The sequence below is a fragment of the Protopterus annectens genome, chromosome 3.part1, assembly GCF_019279795.1.
Source record: "Protopterus annectens isolate FY-2018-M chromosome 3.part1, PAN1.0, whole genome shotgun sequence".
Lineage (NCBI taxonomy): Eukaryota > Metazoa > Chordata > Ceratodontiformes > Protopteridae > Protopterus > Protopterus annectens.
In genome coordinates this window covers 1,006,099,166-1,006,126,023 of record NC_056732.1, presented here as the reverse complement: position 1 = coordinate 1,006,126,023, position 26,858 = coordinate 1,006,099,166, and the positions used below count along the sequence as shown (strand labels likewise).

The 26,858-nt window shown below is 42.1% G+C and overlaps 1 protein-coding gene across 2 annotated transcripts in view; it reads right to left on the bottom strand.

The window, feature by feature from the left end:
* ARFGEF1 (ADP ribosylation factor guanine nucleotide exchange factor 1) overlaps positions 1 to 26,858 on the bottom strand; it is a 4,299,619-nt gene that overhangs the window by 3,362,295 nt on the left and 910,466 nt on the right. For both annotated transcript variants that reach the window (XM_044067163.1, XR_006364243.1), the window contains exon 9: positions 25,946 to 26,079. In XM_044067163.1, the coding sequence (XP_043923098.1) occupies positions 25,946 to 26,079 (134 nt within the window). The remainder of the gene's footprint in view (positions 1 to 25,945; positions 26,080 to 26,858) is intronic.

The following is a 26,858-nucleotide window of genomic DNA, read 5'->3' as shown; positions in this document are numbered from 1 at the left end:
GAACTCTTCAGAGGGTTAGTCTGGAAAGGTTTCAGAAGAGTGGGGGGTGCCCTTTGGGGCATCCTAAGACCGTGGATCTCCAAGTCCCTGTGTATGCAAGAATATAGAGACAGACACCAGTGCTTTTGGGGGTAGAATGTCTGGAGATGACAATGGAACTGTATGGAGACAGTACTCTCCTCATCAACTCAAAAGCACCCCGCCCCTGATCCAAGGATATCCCTCGATCCGAAGAAGTTGCTAGAACCCCCAGAATCAAGGAGGACAGGCCCAAGGCCGAGGTAGGAGCCGAGCTCACCCGAGCAGATGCCCCAAGAGGCAAAGTCGGATCCGACAACTCTCCAATAAGACTTGCCTCCCCGGACCCAACTGGAGAGCATCAGCTCCTAGACTCTTCAAGCTCCGATGGAGCTGAGGATGTCACAGCAATGGTTGGATTCAAAGATCCCGTTATAGGTCTCAGATCTGATAGTTCCACTATTATCAGCTCAGGACATTCTGACTCCGAAGTCCAAGGTTGGATCAGCGGAGGAATCGGAGCAAAAGGGGAGGAAATGGTCAGATCCAAAGCCCGCGGGGTTGGATCTTATAACAACTTGGTCAGTGCTGGTGTCCTTTACGGCCTCTGTACTACTCGATCCACGTCGCCGTCGGATAGGCTCCTGGAAGACAGAGTCGAGGAGACTTGGAATGTTGTAATATTGGTGATCTTAAGAGTATGGGGTAATGGTTCCAGACTGTGGACCGGCCCCCATACTCAAACTCTGATGGCACTGAGACAGATAGTGTCAGAGCTGTAGATTTTTCAGATCTGACAGGCTTAGGATGCGGTGTGGAAATTTTGGAAACCTTTTTTGATGGCTCAGATACAGCACTAGAAGAGGAAGATCTCTTCCCAGACTTGTCTGATTTTGAAGTAGAAGACTTGTCAGTTTCTGGTAAACCTAGACCTTCTTGTATAGCCTCTGAGAAGGGGGTTTTCAACAGTCCTCTCAATAACAATTTGTTTTTCTTCTCCAGGAGAGCTCTATGGTTAAAGGAATGACAAAAGGAGCAAGACTCCTGGAGATGGACAGCTCCTAGGAAATAGACACAAACTGTGTGTCTATCAGTTAAGGACATTTTCTGTCCACATTCTTCACATTTTTTGAAACCTGACGATTTTAAATCCTTAAAAGACACCCTGACAGGAAGAGGGATAGTAACAGAGGAAAAGTAGCTAGAAAAGTTTACTTATTATTATTTTTTTAACAATAAAAAACTTTGTTAGAAAACAGTTACAGAAATTTAAAGGAGGGCACAGCCCTCTAAATTAAATGGGCTATGCCCGGGAGACGGAAAGGGAAAGAGATAGCCCTCTAACTTAAACGGGCTAAGGGGAAGGCAGTTCTTTAACTTAAACGAACTGTCTTTAACAGGCTTCCTGGAAGAGAAAAAAGGTAAAGAAACAACAATAATAAGAGCCCTCAAACTTAAACGGGCTATTTAACTTTAAAGGTAGAAGCCAAGAGAGGGACAACAAGGTCTAGATGGAAGACGATGGCCAACAGCAGAAAATAGCCACAAAAAATAGAAATAAACTATCTAGCACAAAAATCTAATTATTTTATATAAACAATGAAAAATATGCAATTCTAATAGACAGTATCATAAGAGATATACTTAGCCAGAGCTAATAGAACAAGCAGCCGATAATGTTTAGCAGCAAAACAAGATCTAGGGAGGTTTCCTGGTGCATGCTGGGATAGGGTTTGGCCACAAGCTGGTAGAAGACTTTGAGCCTGGACACAAAGGCCGAGTCGGATCTGAGGATCAGATCCAAACAATCCTAGTAAGAATGAAGGCGAGAATAGGGCAACAACACATATCAGTTTCAAGGACTTCAGTTTATTTACTTATGCATGCATGCACTGGATGTATAGGAAAACAAGAGTAAACCATTTACAAATACGAAGAAATGTAACATACAAAAACCTGAGATGGTGATGCATGTCCACGGTATGAAGAGTTCTCTTTCTCCTTCTCTGCATCTGTAAAGACAGGGAAACACCAGCTCTGTGACACACACGGATAAAGGTCGGACTATGATCCATATTCTACTAGCAGTCAGGGAGCTGGAGAAGCTGGCCATTGAGATAAAGGAATAAAGGGTTAGCGCCTACCTGCCTCTCTCTGAGAGGGAAGGGAGGAGCGAATGCCTAGGGTGAAAACTCTACAATTCCCGATGAAGACGGGATTACCAAAGGTAAGGGGCAGTACTCGAGGGATTGTCTCTTACAAAAACAGAACAGAAAACTAGAAGACCATATACTGCACATCAACCATCTGTATAGAGAATGCACGTGCAAGAGAAACTGGTGAAGATAGTGGCCACCCCCAGTTCTTCAACCAGGATGACGGCATTACTCCTACTGCTTGCACCTAAGCAGAACAAATAGGCTACACAGCTCTCACCCTCCAGGGTGGATGAACAGGCTGACTGGGTGGGCAGAAAGGAAGACTGTCACTGGGGAACAGGAATCTGAAACAAAAGGGGGAAAAAAGGAGATCAGAAGACTGGTTTATGGAAAAACTGGAATCCATTTTTTGAAAGAAAATTTCTGTTAGTCCTAAGGGGCACACAATTATTGTGAATAACCCACTACTGTCACCCACAAACAAGGGTGTGCAACTTGATTTTGCAAAATGTGGTACAAAACACTAAGTATTAATAAACAGACTTTCCTGGAAAACAAACTTCAATGGCACTGGGCCATCCAAATTCAAACAGGGTATGGGAAAGCCTGTCAATCAAAGTTTGAATCCCAAAGAATAAGTGCTCTTCAAAGGCAAATGAACATAGAAAACAGTACAGTTGCTAAAAGTCTTACCATAACAGTAATATTCTTTACATAAGGGATCTCCTGCGAAGGACAGCCCAACATCTGAACATTATACCAAAGCCTTTAGAGTTTACACGTGTCATATGCTCCCCGCACAAGGCATATCGCATAAAGGTGATGTATAGATGCACACACTTCAGAAATAAAAAGCCCCAGGGGGAACAGAATGTCCATAGGGACCAGGAGGAAAAAGAAAAGAATCCTTGGCCAAGAAGACAAGAAAAGGGAAGAGCAGAGGGGGTAAGAGGGAGGGAACAAATACTACAACAGTGAAGAGAAGGACATCTACTGTTATAGTAAGGTTTTACATAACGGCACTATGTCCATCCATATCACCATTGCAGTATTCGTTATGTAAGGGAGAGTAAAAAAGCTCTAGAGGAAACCTGTGAGGAGGAAGGCACTGAAAAGCCATCTATAAACCCATGCAGGATAGCCCTGGAAATGCCAGCCCTTGCTCTGGAAATAACATCCAACTTATAATGCTTAGTAAAGACATGGATAGAAGGCCAAGAAGCAGCCTCAAGTATGGAATTGGTATCCAGTCCTTTGAAAAAGGCACCAGAAGAAGCAACAGCTCTGGTAACAATAAGCCTTTACAGAAGAGGAAAGATATTTACCATGAAAATTATAACAAAAAGAAATGGCCTTAGAAATCCAGAAAGAGATGACTTGTGTAGAAATTGATGAACCTTCCATTTGGACAGATATGATTTCCTGGTAGTGGGTTTCTTGGACTCCTGCAGGACACGAAGCACATCCTCACAAAAGAAGTGCCTTAAAGGGATCAAAACCCTATCACCCACACCATCAGTTGAAGAGTGGACAAGTGAAGATGGACAAGAGACTCTTTGTCTTGTGTGAGAAGATCCACCAGGTGAGGTAACTTCTAGTGAGTGTCCATAACCAGATGAAAAAGAAGGGGGAACCAATGCTGCCTGGGCCAAAAGGGAGTCACCAGCAAGACTTTGAGGGAGTCTTGCCTGATCTCGTGCAGGACCCTCAGAAGCAGAGGAAGAGGAAGGAAGGCATATAGAAACATTCCCTTCCAAGAGAAAGACAGGGCATCCACCTTCCAAGCCAGAGGACTTCGGACTCTGGAACAGAAGATAGGAAGTTCTCTTCAGAGGGGAGGCAAAAAGATCTACTTGGGGAATATCCCACTGAAGGACAATGCCCAGAAACACGTCTGTGAAACATCCATTCATGAGCCAGTGTGCTGGACCTGCTCAAAGAATCTTCTGCTATATTTTGCTCTGAAGGAATGCTGACAGTCTGAAAAATCACTTGATACAGAGCAGCTAGATCCCAGACCTGAACAGCAAGCCTGTAAAGAAGGTAGGACCATGCCCCCCCTTGCTTGTTGACATACCACATTTACTGTAGTACTGTCAGTAAAGACTTTGAGGGGCCCAGGAAGAAACAGAGTGTGAAAGGCCTGAAGAACTAGAAGGAAATCTCCTTGATGTTGATATGGCCTGACCTCTGAAGAAGAGGTCAGTGACCATGGACCTTGAAAGAACCAAAGAAAGCTCCCTACCACCTGTCTGAGGCATCTGAAGAGAGCTCCTGAGATGGGACTGGAAGTTGAAAGTAAGTCCTAGGTTGACGGAAAGTATGAATCCAACACTGAAACTCAAGCTTGAGACAGGGAAGGAAGGGAACTAGGAAATCTAGGGGATGGCATGGTACCACTGCAGTTTCTCATATGGGGCCTGCACAGAGGCATCATAGGATTGGTGGAAATTTTTCTGGGTGTGACTGAAGCCAGAGGAAGAAGAGACTGGAAAAAAGCAATGAGAGAGAGAGGGAGCTTCAGGGGAAGAAAGGGATGCCAACATGGGAACGGTCGGGACCCTGCAACTGAGAAAAACAATCATGAGAAGGAAACAAGATTGATTTCTGAAAGTTTATGGTGAACCACAGGCTTTGCAGCAGGGAAACAGTAAACTGGAGGACCTGTAGCAGAATATCGGGGATGAAACCCGAATGAGCAGGTTGTCCAAATAAGGTAAGATCTGAACCTTTCTCAACCTGCAAAAGACAATGACTGAAGAGAGGCATTTGATGAATACCCTTGGGGCGGTAGAGAGGCCAAAGAGCAAAGCAGAGAACTTGAAATGCAAGGAAAAAAACAGAAACGCAAACATTTCCTAAAAAGCAGATGGATGGAAATGTGAAGTAAGGCATCCTTGCAATCCAGATATACCAGAAATGCCTGGGGAAGAAGAGGGAACAAAGACTGAAGGGACAGCATCTGGAAAGAGGGGACCTTTACAAAGGTGTTAAGCTGTGAAAGAATGAGAAATGGTCTCTAGGTGCCTTTTTTCATGGAGACCAGAAACAATCTGGAATAAAAACCTTTCCTTTCCCGGGCAGGGGGCACAACTTGAATTGTGCCCTGGGTCTAAAGAGCAGTAAGTATCTCTGGAAAGAATGGGTGCTGTTCTCAAAGAAGATGAGAGATGCACAAATAGGGAGGAAGAGACTTCCACACCATGAAATAACCCTAGTGGGGACCTAAGAGTCTTGTGTGACCTTTAACTAATTTGGAAGGGAAAGACGAAAGAAGAAGAGAACCTGGCCAAGGGAAAAGGGATGCAAAATGTTGGATGGAACTTGTCTTGTCCTAAAAAAGAGGTTTCTGAGAAATAGGGGTCTGAGTAGACTTAGCTAGAGGTACAGGCCTAGAACCCTTTTTAGCTTTGGGTGAAGAGTGAGACCGTCTATGATCAAAAGCAGATTTGGAAAGATAATTTCTCTGAAACGTAGGGATAGGAGAAACAAAAATATGTTTCAACTCCTGTAAGGCCTTGTTCTTATCCTAGAGGGATTTAAAAAGGTCAGCATCAGCAGAGTCAAAAATATATTTTATCATCAAGAGGAGCATCCAATAATTTGGCCTTAAATTCATCAGGCAAAGCCTGAAGATGAAGCTAAGAGTAATGCCTCAGAACAGAGCTAAATGCATCAGTCTTAGAAGAAACATCAGCTGCATCATAATACACCTAATGGAGTGGCAATTCACTTGAGAAGAAGAAACTAACAAGGAAAGGGTCAAAAACCTTCTCTTCAGAATCAGGAAGGTCAGAAACTACCTGAGAAAGAAGGGCTAAAACATAACTAGTCATACAAGTCTGGTAATTGATAGCCATAAAAGCCAGGGTGGCAACAATCTAGAACTTTTTGCCCATTTGTTCCGTGGCACTACTAGTCTTGTCTAAAGGATGCAGCTTAGTAGAAGGCAACAGCTTAGAGGGTTTGTTAAAAGAGAGACACTACACAAGGATCAGCAGAAGGACATTTAGACAGAAATTTACAATCATTGGCACTTTGAAAAATCTGTTTGGTTTCTTATTTGCTGGAAGCTGAGAATCTGGGGCTACAGAAGCTGCTGAAAAGGTATCCCGGACAGTAGCCAGAACTGGAGGAACAACAGAGGATTTGGGAGACCCCTTCTGGAGGAGTTTATAACACCTCTTCTGAATATCAGGAGCCTAAGAATAATCCCACTTGAAAAATTCCATCATACATGAAGCAGTACCCCCAAAAGAAAGTTCTTCTAAAGAAGAATCTGGAATGATAGAATCCTCTTCCTCAGTCCACTAGACCAAAGGAGAAGGGATCTAAGAACAGTATGCAAAGGACTCTTCCCCAGAATCAAGATCCTCATCAGAAGACTCATGTGCCTTAAGTCTTTTAGGAGGTGTAGAGCACTAGGGAGGGGCAGTCACTGAGACTCCTTGAAGAGGCTTTAAAGCCATTAAAGCATTAAACAACCCCTTGCTCAACGCACTCCTCAAAGTGGAGAACATTGGCATATGTGCTGTAACAAAGACCTGGTTTAAAGCAGCAGAAAGCACCCCTGCTCTATCAGACTATAACTCATTCCACACCTTTCGCCCCCAGAACATGGACCAAAGCTCCAAAGGCAGTGGTGTCTCCATATTCATAAAGGATATGAACACTTCCAGACTAGTAGCCCAACATAACGCATCTGAGACACTTCAGGTATAACTAACATTGGGTAAGATGGCAATTAAATTCGTAGCCTGGTATAAGTCCCCAACCATGTCCCAAGACTCTCACTCCACCTGCGTTCCTAAGCACCCTGGAAACTATTGTGGTCCAACCTAACACTCTCATACTACGTGACTTCAACTACCCCTCCATCAACTGGGAAAACTACTCATGCACCAATACAATGGCCCAATGCTTCATGGAATTCATCAATTCCAATGCCCTGGACCAGCTCATTCTTACCCCCATTATAGGAAGCAATATCCTTGACCTGGTTATTACTAACATGGGCAATCGTTGCTTTACACCAATAGTGAATTCCTCCCTGGTTAGATCCGACCACATATAATCACCATGGAAATCCACATCTCACCCCACCCCCCACCCCACCCCACAAAGGTAACCACCATGAAAAACTTCTCCAAAGCTGACTTTGGGTTCCCAGAAACAGAGGTGGCTAACTTCATGGCATCCATGTCAATGAAAAATAGATGCATGATAGCCGAATCATACATCAATGCACTGTACGAACACGTACATAAATGCATGGAACTAGCCATACCCAACAGAACCAAGATGCTCTCCTTCAAAAAAAAGAAGACAATCTGGTGGTCCCCTGCCATTAATAAACTCTACAACAGAAGGAAGAAACTGTTGCAGAAAAAGGTGAAGTCCCAAGACTGGAAAAACTCCCTTATTAGCCTCAACAAAAAGTTGAGATCCCTCATCAAAACCTCTAAAGCCAGCTATGAAGGCAGAATTGTGGCAGACACTAAAAACAACCGCAAAGACTTCTATAGTCGTATCAAGAATCTCCATGGCAATACCCAGGTTTGCTCCGAGTTACTGCACAATGGCACCTCCTATACTGAGCCAACAGATATTGCCAACATACTGGTCGACAGATTCAGTGCCAACTTTACCCCCCCCACAAAGGACCAATCACAATACTGGAGGAATGGCAGGCACCCAGCATTACTGCAGCACAGGTTAAAGCTGCTTTGTCCAAGGCCAAGAATACAGCTTCTGTGAGACCCGAAAATATCCCTGGATGTGTTCTACATGAACTACAAAGTGAACTGACATCACATCTGTGTGCCCTGTTCAATCATAGCCTCACCTCAGACTTTCTCCCTAACAAATGGTGCACTGCTACAGTCATCCCTCTCCATAAAAGGGGAGTGACTACAGACTTTGGGAATTATTTCCCCATTAGCCTGATTAGTCTGACATGTAAGGCTATGGAGTGCATCAATTAACAAGGATATAGGGACTCTCCAAACTCTAGATCCCACGCAATTTGGTTTTGTGAAAGGTAGATCATGCCTACTCAACTTGATTGACTTCTTTGAGTCAGTCACCAGAACTGTGGATGAGGGCCAGGCAGTTTATACAGCCTACCTCAATCTGGTCAAGGCCTTTGATACCATTCCCCACTCAGGAATTATTGATAAACTCACCAAATTGGGCATCAACCCCTATATCACTAGGTGGGTTGGAAATTGGCTCACAGATAGAACACACAGTGTGAAAGCAGCGGACTCCAAATCAGACTGCTGACCAGTCACGAGTGGAGTCCCACAAGGATCAGTCCTGGGTCCTCTCCTGTTTGGCATCTACTTCTCAGAAGTCCAGGCCAACACAAAGGGACTCTGGCTGACCAAGTTCGCAGACGACTGCAAGCTGGGAACCATTATTAACTCCCCAAGTGATGTAGACAGCCTACAGAAAGGCCTCGCTGAGACTAATGACTGGTGTCAAAACCATGGGCTTAAGCTTACTGCCAAAAAATGCGTCGTCTTCCCCTTTGGGAAAAACTCAGTTCCCACTAATTACCATATCGATGGGAGCCCACTGAACACTGAAGGCGTTATAAGAGATCTGGGGACACAGGCTGACAGCAACCTCTCCGACCACCACGTTGCCACTGTGGTCAGAAGGTCCTTCTATGTGGACATCTCATTACCAAGGGTTCTGCATCCAGGAAGAAAGAGGTCATCATCTCTCTCTACTCTTCCCTCATTAGACCAGTCATCGAGTATAATACCTCATTTGGTATGTAGCTCACTAGACACATGCAACAGCTGGGAAAGGTCTCACAAGTACCTCATGAAGAGGATCCTAGGCCTTAAACACATGTCCTACACGGATAGACTAAAAAAACTCCACCTATTCTCTGGTTGACTTACAAAGCCATGTTTGACCCAGCTCTGACAGAAATGCTACACCTAAAGAAATCCTAATCCCTCCGCACCACACACTCCAGAGACCTCAACCTCATTACCACAATCAACAGAAAATGCTGGAGGGACAGGTTCATAACCAAAAGCCTGCCCATGCTCTGGGACAGACTTCCCATACATGTCAAGCAGAGCACCTCACTGGCCCTCTTCAAGAGAAATCTTAATGAGTGGATGGGAAATAGAAAGTTCACCCCAGGGATCACTTCAGTGGCTCTACTTGATAGAGGCACTGGGAACTAACATCGGGCAGCATGATGCCAGGGCACTTCTATGGGCTAGGCTCGTAAAGGCTCCAGGGCCATTAGCTTAGTACACACCTATGAACCTATGAGTAAAATCCTGCCATTCACATAGAGGATCTTTAATAGCACAGCAATTATGCTTGTTTTTTTTTGCTTCTTCTTTTGTGGGATGTCCACTTGAAAAACCCTAGGAGGGTCAGACCCTTGCCAACACTCAACCAGCATAATAGGAATCTTCTCACAAACTAGAACCTGTGGAATTCCTTTCGGTCCCTCAGATATAATCAGCCAAGGTTTCCCCTCAAAGTCTCAGAGGATTCAAAAAGCCTCCAAGGATGTGCAAGAAGTCAGATCCATGGCAGCCTCTGATGGTGTCGCAGCAGAGGAATTCAAAGCAACAAGTGGATGATCCTCTAGGCTTTCACTAGCCTGGAGAGCGACAGATATGGGAGCCTGGACAGCAGCCAAATCAGACCTGAGTTTTTAGCCTTTTTCTTGATCCTCGGGACAGGAAGACTCTGCCATACCACCTTGCTCCAACAACTTTAGACAAGGGTTTTCATGTAAATAGATAAGGAGGAGAGATGACTACATAGGGTCTTAGGTACAAATGCTTGGCAAATGGAGCCCTGCATATGGTCATGAGAAACACCCAAACAAAAGAGACACTGTTAGCGATTAACTTTATGGGGAATCTGCTTCCCACACAGTCATCTTCTTTTTCTGGTTGACATATAAACCAACAACACTAAAATAAAAGAGAAGATGAAGAATCCCAAAGGGGCACTTATCTGAAAAAAGTTCAGTAACCAGCACAGAAGAGCATTCAGACCAACATTCAATGATGGCGTTTGGACTACTGGCAAGGAAGTTCTAAGGTGTGTGCCCTACATCTTGCACAGGGAGCATACACGTGATGTATAACACCTGTAAACGCTAAAAGCTTTGGTATACTGGCTGGGTATTGGGCTATCCTTGGTAGGAGATCCCTTGTGTAAAGAATAATGCAACAGTGATATGGAAGGTCATCTATAAGAAACTGCTTAAACAGGTGGTGTTGAGTCACAGTTCCACCAAACACAAGGCTGTTAACTACATAAACACATAACAAAGAATCCAGCCATACAGGTGTCTGACTAAAGTCAGGATCATTTGCAAGATGAATTAATGAGCAACAAGGGATATCTTCCCCCAGATGGGTAAATGCGTCTGTTAAGCAGAATAAGTCTAAAGAGTGGCAGTCTTCCTAGTGGCTTCAATCACCTAAAATCATCAATTAGCAGCAAAGCATACCAAGAAAAATCTGAGAATGGAGATGTCCTCTTTGGATTGTACTGGTATAGGTTTGTATAATATCAAAAACCCCAGAGCTTTCAACCACATATTTTTAGTCATCATGGGGTAGTAAGGATGATTCTTGGTCTTTCCACTCCAAACTTTGGCAGAAGACATATGGAAAGATGGAAAGGAGTCTTATCTGCCATGGGAAATATGGTGCATCTACTTCTCACCTCCATGCCCTATTGCACTAACAGAACAGGGAAAGGATTGTGTTCTCCAAAGTGATAAACAAATCCAATTTCCAATGCATCACATTCTAAGAAGTCATTAAGCAGACATTCCCAAGACCTCAGTGCCAGGAAAGGACTGGAGCTAGAGTTCACGGACATTGTTAATAAATTTACTTTCTGGGATGTGAATAGCTCTTAAGGTGATACTCATTTAGAGCCTTCTCTAACAAGTGAAGTACCTCTCTGCAAAGGAGATACAACTGTATGCCATCCTGTTTGCTTACATACCACACCACAGCTAGGTTGTCTGACTGTAGTAGGATTGGTTGTGGTCTTAGCCAGAACCTTCAGGACAAGGAACACTGTCCACAGCTCTGTGTAGTTTATGTAACTCCCCCTTTCTTGGTATGTCAGGGGTCCACCATCTCTGAATTACAAAGTAGTTAAGGTGGACTCAACCCACTAGCAAATCATCCATCATCAAGACATATGACAGATTATGTTGCAGAAAGGGAAGATAAAAAGTCTGAATGGTAGGTATCAGTTACCCCTCTGCAGCATGACGACAATGTTTTGACATCAAAAGTGGGCTTTTAAGGGCATGAAGATTTTATTGTCATTGGCATGCTACTGTAAATGTCACCACCTGCATGCTCAGGTGTGATGATGGAACGGTGATTGCGGCTTTCAAAACATTTGAGGGTGTAGGATGGTCCACTCCAATAATTCTGCAGTTTTCTCACCGAAAATGTCAAATCTATGACACTTGGGGCACTTCTATGAGCATAAGCTTCCTGTCCGCCAAGTAAAGAAATTCTTTAACTGATGGCTCAGAATGGACAACTCCAGCTTATAGATATCCCCTGAAGTTCTGTTACAAAGAAAACCTTCAAGTTGGGGATATTACTAGACAGTCTACTGAGATAGCCATCAACAGCCAACTATCCAGAAGGAAGGAAACAGAGGTTATTTACTTTGTACCTCTCTCCCCACAGGACTGTGCTTGATGGCTCCTCTACATGCACCCAATCAGCCGACTCAATCGTCTGTAGTGGAAGCCAAGAATTTATAGGTGAGCATTTGTTCCTGCCAGAGAAACCCCATCAGCTCATCGGCTCTGCAAGGTGGTAGGGAGTGAGTGAGCCCACTGGACCTGCAAGGTGGCCTTTCCTCTCTGGGGTGAATATCTAGTGCTCCCACTAAATGTAAATTATGTAGCAACTCACAGCTACCTCCTCAAGAACTGGTAAACTAGCAACAGCCGCTCACGACCATCTTCCCTCTCCAGCTCCTACATGTTCCAAAGCCACTATTCAAATTTGGATCACCCATGAAACAGTAAGTGCTTCATCTCCCTTCACCATGGAGTTGTCTAAACCACTGAGGTCTTTCACTTGCAAAGTTTCCACCACAATGTCTATCATCTTGACAAACAATCCAGGTACACATGAGCTACAAAACAGCAGAGCTTTATTGAAAGGGATGCCCACCTGCAGTAAAGAAGTAAAGTTGTGTAAGTAAAATTACCACAACAGCAGATGTTTGAATGATCACTGCTGAAGTAGCCTTAGCTATACAAGTTATAACCTGCACAGGATATAACAGTTGGCCAGCTTCCAAAGCTTCAGGCACATTCCACGCACCCATATGGTCAGTCATGATCAAGCTGAGCTGACTAAACAGACAAGTTTGAGCATCAAGCCCTTTAGAGCTTTCATGCCAAGAGAGAGGGAGAGAGGCTGAACCCTGAAGTGCAATGCTAGGAAAAACAAAAAATAAACATCCACACACTAGCATAAACAATACACTAAAAAACAAGGGGAAAGAAGGATGCAGCAGGTACTGCAGAAGAGATCAACTGAAAATATGCTATTATGGTAAATTTACTTATACTACTGTACTATTTTCATCATACTGATCACTGCTGCAGCACCCTAGCTATATAAATAGATTACCATAGCTTACTGCATTTGGGAGGTGGAAGGAGAAAACGGAAAGCCTGATCTAAACCTACAGAATGAATCAAGCTTATATTGTGTTGTAAAAGTATGTACAGGGGCCTAAATTGCAGCTTCTAGAATACTTCTAAAATTCAACCCTTTACAAAAAGCCATAGATGATTCCAAGGTCCTGGTAAAGTGGGCTTTCACCCTGCCTGGAATAGTTGTGATGAATACATCAAAATGTAATAGCCTTAGACTACCATTTGGAAATAGTCTGTTTAGACATAGGTTGTCCCTTCCCTTCAAAAGAAATGAACAACTGATATGAAGACCTGAAAGATTTAGTTCTGTCAAGATAGCACTTTTGTTGCATGTGGGCATCCAAGATATGGAGTATCCTTTCTCACTCATTTTGGCTTCAGGAAAGAGAATGGGGAGATGGATAGTTTATCTTAAAATACACTGGGATACCACCTTACACATAAAAGGATTGGTTCTCAGAGAAACCCTGTCTCTGTGAAAAATGAGATTGGGTTAACTCACCATAAGAGCTTGCAACTCAGATACTCTTCTTGTAGAGGTCACAGCAATCAGTAATATCATTTTCCATGTAAAGAACATCAAAGTGAGCTAGGGTAGCTGTTTCAAATGACTTCTCTAACACAAAATTAAGTTTCCAAGGAGGTACAATTGTTTTTCTTGGAGTCCTCTTATGAAAAACCCCTTTCAAAAACATTTTGACATGAGAATGCAATGAAAGAGGAAGATCCATGGGCAGACATGCTGAAATGGCCAATAAATGAACTTTCAGGGAGGAGTAAGAAAGGCCATAGGATAGTAACTCGTACAAATATTGTAAAACCAGAGAACAACTAGCCCTGAATTGGTGCTAGTAATGTTTTCCCCAACTAGAAAACCATTTCATTTACTAAAACATGATTTTGTAGTAGCAGTCTTTCTTGTCTTCATTAGTACCTGCTGCACATACTCAGTAAACAGGTACCTAAAGGGAATTAAGACCCTATCATCCATGTACGCAGCTGAAGTTGGTTAGGGTTAGCGGTATAATAAAAACTCCTCTTCTTAAGTGAGTAGATCTATTATGTGAAGAAGCTTTAAGTAATTGGCCATGTCCAAAACAAATCAGAACTTTAGCTGACAGGGCTATAAGTGAGTCACTACAATGATCTTGGGAGATTCCTTCTGAATCATCAGCAGTACCCTGGACATCAGTGAAAAGGGTGGAAAAGCATATGGGAACATTCCTGACCAAGGAAAAGAAAAGACATCTGTCTTCCATGCCTTCTAGCGGGTCTATATTAAAAGACCGAAAAATCAAAACCGCGAACGCGAGGAAAGGCATAAACTGATAGTTTTTTCCAGCTGAAGGAAAGAGCATCCACTTTCCAAGTTAGCTTGTGGGGAATCCTTGTGCACAATTTGTCCAACTGATGGTTCTGGGGGGAGGCAAACAGGGCTATATCTGGGCTCCCCTATTTGCTTGTCAACATGTTGAAAATCCTTGGTTCCAGTTTCCACTCGTGTGGGTCCATGAGGTTTCTGCTTAGTCCATCTGCCAGTGTATTTAGCTTTCCTGGCAGGAACTGAGCTTGTAGATTCACTTGGTAGCTCAAGGCTGTGTTCCACAATGCCATGGCAAGTCTGCAAAGGGGGTAAGAATGTGTACCCCCCTGCTTGTTTATGTACCACATGACAATGGTGTTGTCCGTCTTTACCATTAATTGTCCTGGAAGAATGTGGTTCTTGAAGGCTGTGAGAGCATTCTGTACAGCTAACATTTCTTTTTGATTTATGTGTAGGTGCATTTGACTTGGTTTCCATTTGCCCTGAATGCACTTCCCTGCCAGGTGACCCCCCCCCCATGCATAGTCTGATGCATCTGTTGTTAAGGTGTGAGTAGCTGTGGGTAGTATGAATGGTAGTCCCTTGTTTTGGTGGCAGGCCTCTGCCCACCAGAGGAACTCTAGGCATAGGCAAGGTATGATAGGAACCATTGCTTCTAGATCCTGAGAATGTTGGCACCATAGGCTTTTGAGATACCATTGTAGTTTCCTCATATGCAGCCTTGCATATGGAATTAGAAAAATGCAGGAGGCCATGAACCCCAAGGCTTGCAATATTTGCTTGCAGACAGCTGAGTTTTTGCGGCTACTTGTTTGAAGTAAGTTGTCAAATGTCAAATGTTTCTCTGGCGTGAGGAAGGCCACCTGGGAAGTTGTATTCAAGCTTGCTCCCAGGAATATAATTTGTTGACAGGGTACCAGGTGTGATTTCTTTTCATTGATGGTGTACCCCAGACAAGTCAGCACCCTCTGAACAAAAGCCAGGTGATTCAAAAGTATGTCCTGGCTTTCTGCCTGAATTAGACAATCGTCCAGGTATGGGTACATTTGAATATTTCTTTGCCTGCAAAATGCAATGACTGGAGCTAGGCACTTTGTGAATACCCTGGGTGCAGTAGATAAGCCAAAGGGCAGTGCAGAGAACTGATAGTGCATGTAGCCCGCTTTGAAGCGTAGGTATCTTCTGCAAGACTCCCTGATAGGGATGTGCAGGTATGCTTCTTTTAATTCTAGTGTTGCCAACCAGGCATCTTTGCCTAGCACAGGAACCAGCTGGTGAAGAGTCAGCATCTTGAATTTTGGAATCACCAGAAAGGTGTTTAGAGTAAAAAGGTCCAGGATAGGATGCCAAGAATTGTCTTTTCTGGGTACCAGGAAAAGTCTCGACTAGAAACCTTGTCCCTTTTCTGGTACCAACTGAATAGCCCCCATGCTTAACAGGGAGAGCACTTGATTTTGGGCCTCTACCCACTGATTTGGGGGTAGATCTAGCCACCCGCTTGGTGTTGATAATGTGTGAAAGTGAAATCTGTATCCTTGGGACACTATATTTAAAACCCATTTGTCCTGGGTAATGAGTTACCAGTTTTTTGCCTGCAGACCAATCTTTCCGCCTAAAGGAGCATTCAGTTGGGAAGTACTTGGAAGTTTTAAAAGCAAGTCATTGAGACAGTTTTCCATAGGGGGGAGTCTTACTACTCTCAGATTTGGGTGCGGAAACACCCCACTGCTTAGTCCTGTGTGCCCCCTGGGACTGAAACCTGGGGTTTCTGCTGTGTCTGGGTTTGGATTGAGAAGGCCTGGAAGGGGCTGGAAAGGACCAATTCTTACAGGGCCAATGCCTACTAAATCTTGGAGGCTGAACTTGTAAGAAATCTTTAACAGTTTGCTTAGATTTAGCTTTATCTTCCATCTTTTTAAGAACTTCCTCAGCTTTGTTGCCAAACAGGCAGTCCTGATTTAAAGGAGCATCCAACAGTTTAGCTTAAACATGATCAGGCAAAGATTGCTCTTTAAGCCAAGCATGCCTTCTGAGCACAGACCCAGTAACAGCAGCCCTGCAAGAGACCTCTAATGAATCAAATCTACATTGCAAAGTGTGTTTTCCAACCTGTTCAGCATAATGCATCAAATCCTGTAATTCTTTGTTTTCAGCACAGTCAGGAATCAACATAATTTTCTGTTTAAGCAATGCAATAACATGCTGTTGATACTTTAACATATGAAACTGGCAGCTTAAAGCCCTAATGGCCAAGGTTGCACATGTGTACACCTTCTTACCCCATCTATCCAGCGGCCTGGAGTCTCTATCAGAAGGGGTAGGATTTTTAGCAGTAGAAGCCTTAATGCCCTTGGGTCCCTGTGAAACAGTCTCTGGATCCGCAACAGGATTTTTAAAAAGGAACTTGTGTGAATCAGGAACCCTGTAATATCTGTCAGGTTTTCTGGGAGCAGGAGGCAAAGAATCAGGGGACACACTAGATTCCGAAAAGGCATCATCAACAATGTCTAATACAGGAGATATAGCTAAAAGCCTATGCTGAGGTAGGAGTAAGAAATCCCTAAGCCTCTTTTCTGAATCAGAAAAATCCTGGCTTTCCCAGTGGAAATGCTCCCTTAGAGTATGTAAGGTTTCACCAAAAGAAAAATCCTCTGGAGGGGAAGCAGGGGGAATAGAGTCCTCTGCATCAGAATCCTCATAAGTAGATAAGGGTAAATCCAGATCATCAGAAGTGTAAGAAAAATCAGAATCCTGTTCAGAAGATTCATAAACAACTTCAATCCTAGGTCTCTTAGAAGGGGGTGGTTGGCTTCCCCTGATTAGAGTTATAAGATGTTCAGCCATTCCTATCATTTATTTTTTAGGCATAGAGGCCTGAGCATGCAGCCTGGACGTGGGTTTCTTAGGCATGGTTCGAGGTTTAGGCCCAAAATGAAGAAGGAGGCATCAGTTTAATATGCAAGTTTATAAGCCTGAATACACCCTCAGAAGCCGGTGCCTGCACAGTGGCTCCGGACACATCCAAGGTAGAGACATCCGCAGGTTCTACAGTTGAAGAATCTCGCAGCATACTGGACTCCGAATGGGTCTCAGTAGAGACCTGCGAGTCAGAAGTAGTGGGTATCAGGGGCTGTGAAAGCACCTCACTGAGTACCAGCAAACTGGTGATTGGCTTAGGAGAAGCATCGTCAGCAGCTTTGGACCTAGGCGGCCTGTCTCTGTCTTAATCTTTGCGTTTTTTTCAGAATACTGGTAGTCGGATGGCTAACCGATGGCATTTCTGGATAACTGAACCGAGAACCAAAATATTTAGAGGCGAAAATATACCGACGACAGATAGTGTGCTGATTAAATAACCGACAACAAGGTACGTCGTGGTCAGGACCTAGGCAAGGAATACTGTAAGAATGAAATCTTTGTGAGGTATTTGCTTTCCACAAGTAATGCAATTATTAACTTTTACTGACATCAGTAAGGAGCAAGAAAAATTTTCCCCAACGGGGTACTTAGCTTTAGTTGAAGACTTCGGTTCTGAAACTCGAAAATGAAAATTTCAGGAGTTGGCCAACTGGCACTTGCGAACTGCTTCTGCTTTGGGCACCGCACGGCAAGAAAGACTGATGTAATGTCAACGGCTGCATGTTTTATACCCCTGATGTCATGGAAGAAGGGACAGCAACCAATGCAGGCCCCAAAACTTTGTTAATCAGGCTGACTGAGGGCTACTGCAAGCAGATAACCCAAATGTAATGACTGCAACAGTGAAACACGAAGAACATCTCTCACAGGCAGAATCAGAAACTGAGCTCTTCAACAAGTATGAATCAGAAATCTGAGGTGAAAACCCCCTATCTGTCCCGTCATCTTCCTGTTCAGATTCATAGTCTTGAATCTCTTTAGCAAAAGAGGCATCCCACTTTCTTTTACCAGAAACTACTTTAAAATAAGGATAAACAGCCTGAATTACACCCTGAGCCAGACCCAGTAAACTACTCCGGTCTAAGGAAATCTGAGAAGGAGGCGCAGATACATGATTAGTTTTCTACTTCTTTTTGACAGGAAAAATGGGGCTAGCAGTTTTATTAATGGCAACAGCAGCTTCCCCAGAGATGGGCACAATATTCTGACAAAACAGGGAAGCCTTTCCCTGTTTCCTCTCTCCTAGGACCAACAAGAGTGCCTCTCTCTTTCCCACTGAGGGGAGCCCAACAGCATCAGAGGATGTGGCTAACCCCTGATCCATAACGGCTGTAGTTGCTACACCAGAGGGATCCGAGGTAAAAGATGAGTGTTCTGAGGTTTAACTAATGGCCATAGTAGAGTCCCCCATTTGCTGTTGAAGCAAACTGATAAGCAAATTGTTAGCCTGCTGTGGTGGTAAAGGCTGTTTGTTTAACTTTTTCTTTATGTGGCTGGAAGAAGGACCAACATGGAACCAACACAGTTGCCTCCATGGTCAAGCCAAAAATGGTGTTTTTCCCCCAGGGAAAACAAGCAAGAAAATCTGGTAAAATTAAAAGAATGTAAAAGTCACTTTTTCTCATAAAACACAGTAAAAAGCAATCTGTCAGTCCTAAAAAGTAAAATAAATACAATTTCTCCACAGAAAAAGTATTTCTCAATTACGTTAAACAACTTTTAAACTGACAGGAAAAAAACAGTGCTCTCATTTAAAAGACTCCTAACTTGAAAAAAAAAAACTTTCTTGAAGAGGAATGGGTTACTAAACAAAGAATATTTTACAATGGAATTTTTTTTTCCCAAAGGGAACTTGTCTGCCCAGCAAAGGAATACTACAAGCCAACTGTAGAGCCTCAAAAGAGCATACTCTTTGGCGGCAGGAAATCTCTGAAGGGCTTGATATACAAAACTGTCTTTTTAGTTGGCTCAGCTCAAGCTGACTGACAGTCTCAGTGTATGGAAGGTGCCCTGAAGTCCTGGCTGGCTAGCTCAGCTGTTATATCCTTTGCATGATATAGCCCATCTAGCTAAAGCTACTGCAGAAGTTATCAATGTGATGAACATCTTTGCGGTGCAAAACCTAGACACTGGCATGCTAACAAGCATCCAACACCACCACCCAGGTGCCCTGCAGCAGTAAAAGCACTTCCCCAAATTTATATGAAGGATGTGCTTACTGGAGCGGCTGATGTCCAGGGTGGGATTAACATTTCCATTCCCCTTCAGAACAAAAAAAGTTTACACAGAACGCTTTGACCATGTCTAAAGGATAAACCAGCTCTGCAGGGATGCATTCCAAGAGGTCTGTGAAAACAGTTTGGCCGTAAGGGGTGGAGATGCTACAAGATCTAACATACGGTCATCCTTGACCACATTTAAAATCCAAAAGTCCTCATATAAAACAGGACAAAAAAGCTCATCATAGCAACACAAATAAATCATCAAACAATCCAAAAAAAAGTTCTTGAAATGTATAAATACATTGCTCAATCCTGGGAAATCAACCCAAACTAGCAGATCCCAAACCAATAACTCCCAAAGTATTGCTTCACAGTTTAAATCCCATTTTACAAATATATTAACTTCCCTCCAACAAAACAAAACTACTACAAATTTCAGCCATTCCACCTCAACAGACCTTCACACTCAATCCAGTGCCAACATCTAAGATTAAAAAAAAAATACCTACACTCCATTAAGACAACAATCACTACCCCTGACTAACTTCCAGTTGAATATCTCAAACTCACTCAGACAGCCTTGCAATCCTGTCTCAATTCTAATAAACAGCTCTATCCAAGAAAAATATGGCTCCACCCTATGGAAAAAAATCCTTTATAATACATCTTTATAAAGGCAGATCAGCCACTGAGCTCACAAACTACAGACCAGTCAGCACTATCTCACCCTTATCCAGAATCTTGGAAAGATGCATACATTCTCAACTTACTTTATTCAGATTACTTGTCTTTCTCCCTCACAGCATGGTTTCAGACCCAATCACAGCACAACCACTTCCCTTCTAAAGTTCAGATATAATAACTCACAATAGAAATTCAGGATTTTTAACTTCAGCCCTATTCCTGGATCTATCCAAGGCATTTGACATGGTCAGTCATCAAATTCTCCTAACTAGACTATCTTCCTATGGGCTATCACCCTCCTTACTTTAATGTTTTTAGTTACCCCATTAATAGGTCCCACATAGTGAAATGGCAAGAGCAATTTTCCTCTTTCCATTCTATATCTGCCACAGCTCCACAAGGCTCCATCCTAGGATCATTACTATTTAACTTATTTATCAACAACCTAAATACATTAGCCAAAGAGGCCACCATAGTACAATACATCAACACCTAGACTGTAATAATATGTGCTGCTTGGACACTACCCATGCTCCAAAAGCTCACCCAAAAATCCTTCTTCTCCATAGAAACTTGGCTCAACAACTCAAAACTCCTCCTGAATAAAAAAAAAATCTACTACTGTTCACTCTCAACTCTCTCCTCCAAAAAATACTTTTAATATACTGTCATCCAAAAAGAGCAGTTTACAACTGGTATCCCGCAAACTACTAGGTGTAATTATAGACTACCATCTGAAATTTGATCTCTACCTTCAGCAATCCTTAAATAAAACACACAAAAAGCAAGTTTACCTATACAGAGTAAAACTTTACCTCAATGAGTCTGCTATACAAAACATAGACACTTCCTTTCCACTCCCCACCGTATTATATGCCTCTCCTATACTAACCAAGCTCAACTCCTCTCTATCAGCCAAAGTAAAACAATCAAGTGGCCAAACTTGCAACCAAACAATATAGATAACAGCACTGCCTTTCTCTAAAACCACTAAACTGTCTCAAACTAAATAATTCTGTATTGTACTCACAAATAATTAACAACCTTTAAACTACTGCACAACCCTGAAAAAATTTCTATCTCCTCACTCCATCATTCAACCTTACACTACAAAGAGACCTCTACATACCACTGACAAATCAGGGTCTATATTGGATGATCGAACTTTCAAAAGTTCGACTGTCATATGGTCGACAACATATGATCAAATTTTTGAAAGTGTGAACGTTTTAACGGAGATCTCTGTACAGTGCGGAATGGGAAGATGTCGGAGTTTGTATATTTAAAGAGCGGGGGGGTGTAGGGGGCACAGGAGGGCTTGCCCCCCTGCTTAAAACATTCAGGTAGGTTATTTGTGTAGTTTATGTTTTTTTATTAGATTTTCGAACTTTTAAAAGTTCGATCATATGGTGTTGACCATATGACAGTCAAACTTTTGAAAGTTCAATTATCTAATATAGACCCGACAAATCATTACTCTTCATAACTAAACTAAAGACAATGCTGCACTGCTAATAGCTGGAATACCATTCCACTCAACTTAGGAACAGCCTGCAACCTAAAAGACTTTAAATGCTAATGAAATTGTCACCTGATAGATAAATTGCTCTGCACCTGTACCTCCCCTGGTTAAACTGGTACAAATATAGCTAAACAAATTTGTGCCATAGCTCCCAGCTGCACAAAATGTAATGTATTATTACTACTACAATTATTCCCTCTTTATTTATTTTATTTTATTTTCAGTTTGATGACCGGGGAGGTCCACTGGGCTCAAAGAGCCTGTTTTCAGTGGAGGCCCGGGGAGAAAAGCTCCACAAAACATAGCAGACATAGTAACAATTAAACAATTAGTAAAAATTATGTAGTAAAACATAAGCACAGTAGAATATCAACATAGTATGGTATACAGTGCATATTTACATGTAAATACAATTAGAGGTTGATAATACAGAGTCACCATTATACTGAGGTTTTAAATCTTCTGAGAATGCTATGAAAGAAACATTTGTAAGAAAACAGTAAATATGATTGAACTCCTATTGGGTAAGGTGGAATGCAGTTTATGTATAAGTATGTATTCATGTATTAGGCATGATTAGGTAGGTACAGTGCAAGTGCATTTCCTGTTATTGGAGAGGTAGGAATGGAGCTGGGTTTTGAAGTGATCAAAGTTTTGAGAAATTCTTAGAGAGGGAGGAAGAGAGTTCCATTTTTTGGCCTAAGAAAAAGGATAGGAGAAGCTGACCTGAGGGACGGTTTGGTTTGTATAGAGAAATGAGATTTTGGTGAGCAGATCTTACAGTTCTGTGAGGGGTATATAGTGGTAAGATATTAGTTAGTGCAGGGCACTTAGTGGGTTTAAAAATGAGTATGTGGGCTGTAGTGATTTGGAGGTAGTCCAGGTAGTTGGGAAGTTCTAGCCATTGCAGTAGGTGGAGAGGTATGCAGTGGTGGGTAGAGTACTTGGACTTGGTGGCAAACTTTGAAATTTTGTTGTAACAGGATTCTAGTTTAGAGGAGATAGAGGAAGATAGGTTGATTAGTAGAGGGGCACCATACATCAGAGATGGTAGTAAGTAGGTAGTGGCGAGGGTCTGTCTTGTGGAAGGGGATAGAAAATGGGAGTTCCTGTACAGCATGCCAAGTTTCTGATGTGTTTTCTTAATGTTTAGCTTAATATGGGTGTCAAATTTGAAATGTTCATCAATAGTGATCCCAAGAAGTTTAGCAAAAGGAACAACTTTAATAGTGGAGTTGGCATGGCTGATAATGTTGAAGGAGGTTTTGTCAAGAGGGTGAGATTTAGAGGGAGAGAATAGTAGAATTTTATATTTGTTGGCATTTAGAGAGAGGGGATTATGAAGCATCCAGTTCTCAGTGGTGGAAAAAGCAGTTTGTGTTTTTGTTTGGAATACTTGGAGGTTAGAAGTAGAGCCGACTAGAGTTGAGTCGTCTGCATATTGGACTATCTTGGTGTTAGGAACAGCTGTGTGGAAGTCATTAATAAAGATATTAAATAGCATTGGGCCGAGTAGAGATCCTTGGGGACACCGGTTGGGGTTGGGAGGAAGGCTGAGGTGCCAGTTTTCCATTTTACGCCCTGAGATCGGTCAGAGAGGTAGCTGCTGAACCAGGCAAGGGTGTTGTGTGATATATTAAGATTAGAAAGGTGGTTTAGGAGATGGGAATGGGAGACAGTATCAAAAGCCTTGGAGAGGTTAAGGAGGACTGTGGATACAAGTTCTCCAGAGTCACGGGCATGGCTTACTATGTCTAGGAAAGAGAGGAGAGCAGTTATTGTGCTATGGCCCGGACGAAATCAGTGTTGAGTCGGGATGAGGAGTTGGTTATTTGTAAGGAATGGCATGAGTTGGAGGTGGATGTATTTCTCAAGTATTTTTGAAATAGGTGAGAAGGCTATGGGCCGGAAGTTGGAGATACTATTATTTTTGCCTCCTTTGTGGAGGGGTAGGATGAAGGCTGCACGCCACAGTTTAGGAACATAAGATTCCTGTATGGATCTGTTAAAGAGAATGCTAATGGGAATGGCGATGCCATCTGCTGCGAGTTTTAGAAAGAGTGAGGGGATGTTGTCAGGGGCATTGGAGCCTGGCTTAAGCTTAGACAGGAGTTTAGCTATATATGAGGTGTAAATGGGTTTGAGGTGAAAGATGGGAGATGAGAAAGGAATGGATGGTGGAGGAGAGGGTTTGAGGAGGGGGGAGGAGTTGTTGTTTGGGAAGGTCTTGGTGAGTTCTGCTATGGAGTTAATAAAGGAGTTGAACTCATCTCCTTTATCTTCCCTGTGCTTCCTCCCCTCTTTCCTTTCCTTTCTTTGGGCTGCTCTAACTCTTCATCTTATCTTCCTATGTTCTAGATTTTGAACAAATATTTATAGTATTAAATATTCTAATGTAAACCTGATCAATCTCTGCATACTGATAGCATTGCACTGCATATACAGCCTTGTATTTTAAAAATATTAATATATAACCCATATAATTATTTTTAATCAAAACAGTTTGAAACAAAGTAACTGATGTCAAGGATGTATGAATAATGGAACTGTTGCTTATAAATGAAACTGACTATAAATGATGCCTGTATAAAGGAGCTTTTCTTCCCGGGCCCCCCACTGAAAAAAGGCACTGTTTAGTCAGACTTTCCTGGTAAACAAATGCCAGTCAATCAATAAATAATGTCAACAATACAGATACCGATACAGGGTGCAGATGGGCAGTAGCAGATTGAGAGTTGCCAGATCAGACGCTGGAACCAGCTCTCATGAAAATGATGTAACCTGAGCCATTGAATTGAATTAATCTATATGAATTTCACATGCATTCTGGACTTGGTCACAAGTGAAAGCAGAAGTCTACACCATCATCAGTCTGAACTTTTGCATGTTTTCAAGCTGCTGCTGCTGATGGCAGTAGAAAGACGATAAGGTCCTCAGTTTCTCAGACAACAGCTTACATTGGTGCTTTCCTTCAGTTTTTAAAGTTCTACCCTCCTTCCTTCACTCTTTTGATACTAGTCTCTGTCAGAAGAAGAATGTTTAAGGTATTACCCCCTCCTGCTCTCTTCTAGAGTCTTACTCACCCCCTAGTAGCTGCACATTAGGTACAGATGATGCCGTTATGCATCATGACTTTAGCAGATGGGACTCCAGAAACACCTCTCTCCATCACAGTATGGCTAAACAGAACTTTCAACAGAATCTGCTAAACACTGTCTTGAGGCAGACTTTAGTGATATGGGAAGTTTTCCTTTTTAATTATTAAGATCTGTACTTGCCATTTTTAAGCTGACATCTGCCTGATCCTAATTATAATGACAATCAATGTTTGTGTTTACAAACCATGACATGCCAAGTTTAATGATGTACAAAATCTGTTAACTGCCTTGTGCCACACCATGCAAGCAGTACTGAATCTCTCCTGTGTTTTGTGGCTCAACTAAAAGCGAGCTAATGTAAGAGAAATTTTTGCTTTTACGTTAGTCCAAAAATTAACTTCAGAGTATCACTGGCAAATCCATGAAAAGGCATGAGTGACAAAAATCAATACCCCCTCCCTTGACAAAGTGCAGGTAGCACATATGCATTAATCAATATAAAAATTACATTTAATTAGTGACATAAACACTTGATACAACTACACACCAATTAAACTATATGCATTTCTTAAGACCTGACAGGCAGACAGAAGAATCTGAGCAAAAGTGCACTGTCACTTCTAAGAGAAGCATTCTGAACACTTGCGCCATGATCAAAGCATTGTAGAGTTCCCTTTGTTACTACAGTATCCTACAGAACTCTCAACTCTGCATCTGCACAACCAAAGCTATCCTATCACATTAATCTACATTTCATACATACATAATTCTGCAGTCAGTCCAAAGAATCACACCTCTATGATCCCATACACTAATATATTCACCGTACTATCCCCCCCCCCCCAAAGCCCAGATGGCTTAAGATTGTAATGGTATTCACATAGCAAAAAATATGTTACAAATCCTTATCAATATCATAAAATTATCAAGGTGACAGTCTCCGAATCACATCTTAAGGCATTCAACTACCTGTCCTCCAAGTAACTGCCTTTTTCTATTACCCTCTAGCTCATACCTTACACCCTAAGCTGGCAAAGACCCTATTTCCTCACCTCTTCTGTTTGTATTTTACAATGTGAATGCCTTTTCCAAAGTCCACACAGGTGCAATAATACTACGTAATAAATAATGCATTTAAAATAACAAACAGCTTAAAGACATTTTGGTTAAGAATATCCTTAATAAAGCAACACAGCAAATTTTCAAATCTTTGTTACTCTCATAAACAAAATGCCAATTTCCAAACCACTGCAATGCAGAAAATACATAAATAAACATTTCAGAACTAACTTACTTTGGATCAGGTGGGCCATCTGAAAGAGGCTTCATTGATAACTTACAAAGTGATCTAAACACTAGAAAGGCATCCTTCTGCAGAATGTGGGAAAATTTCGCACCAGGAGAAGGCCCTGTAGCAGTTCCGGACTCCTAAATAATAAAAGAAAATAACTGAGACTTGAATGCAATGGAGTAGATGAGATGCTATTTACATCAAAGGTTAACTGAAATTTTAATATGAAGAAGGTGCACCCAAGAAAACATTTATTGCACAGATTTGATTTCTCCGTATCTACTCAGCGGGACAGGATCTCTTTAAACAAAGCAACAAGTATTGAATCCCATTCTTACTGAACAAGACATACTGAAATGGAAACAGACTTTGCTTATTTCACTTTTTTAGTATAAAATTTCACTAATAAGGCATACTTGAGTGTGAGATCATTCTCAGAACACATTTTCTTACTTAAAACTGACTTGAAGTTGCTAATTATCAAAATACATTCCACCCTAAGTAATCCCACTAACACTTCATTTCGTCCACTCCCACCACCCCTTTTTTCAATCTATCAAAAAAATGACTTCATCTTATCAATCCCACACAAATGGAAAAGACAATACCTGCTACAAGATGTTAAAAAGGGGTCAGTAGTGTCCACTGCAAATTCCCTCGTAACAGATGAGCAAAAAGTAGGGTGTTTAAATTCCATTGCCTATTGTCTATTGTGAGTAAAATACAGCATAAAACATTTAAAAACATAAAAACGTTCTAATAAATTAAAAAAAAAAGATTCTTAGATTGGAGCTTAGTATGAAACTGCTATATAAAATATACTTTTGATAGCTCACTGACATCTCTTTCCTTTGGCAATAATTTAAAAACAAAAAATAACAGGGTGTGGATTTCCTTTAGATTTTCCCCTAAAACT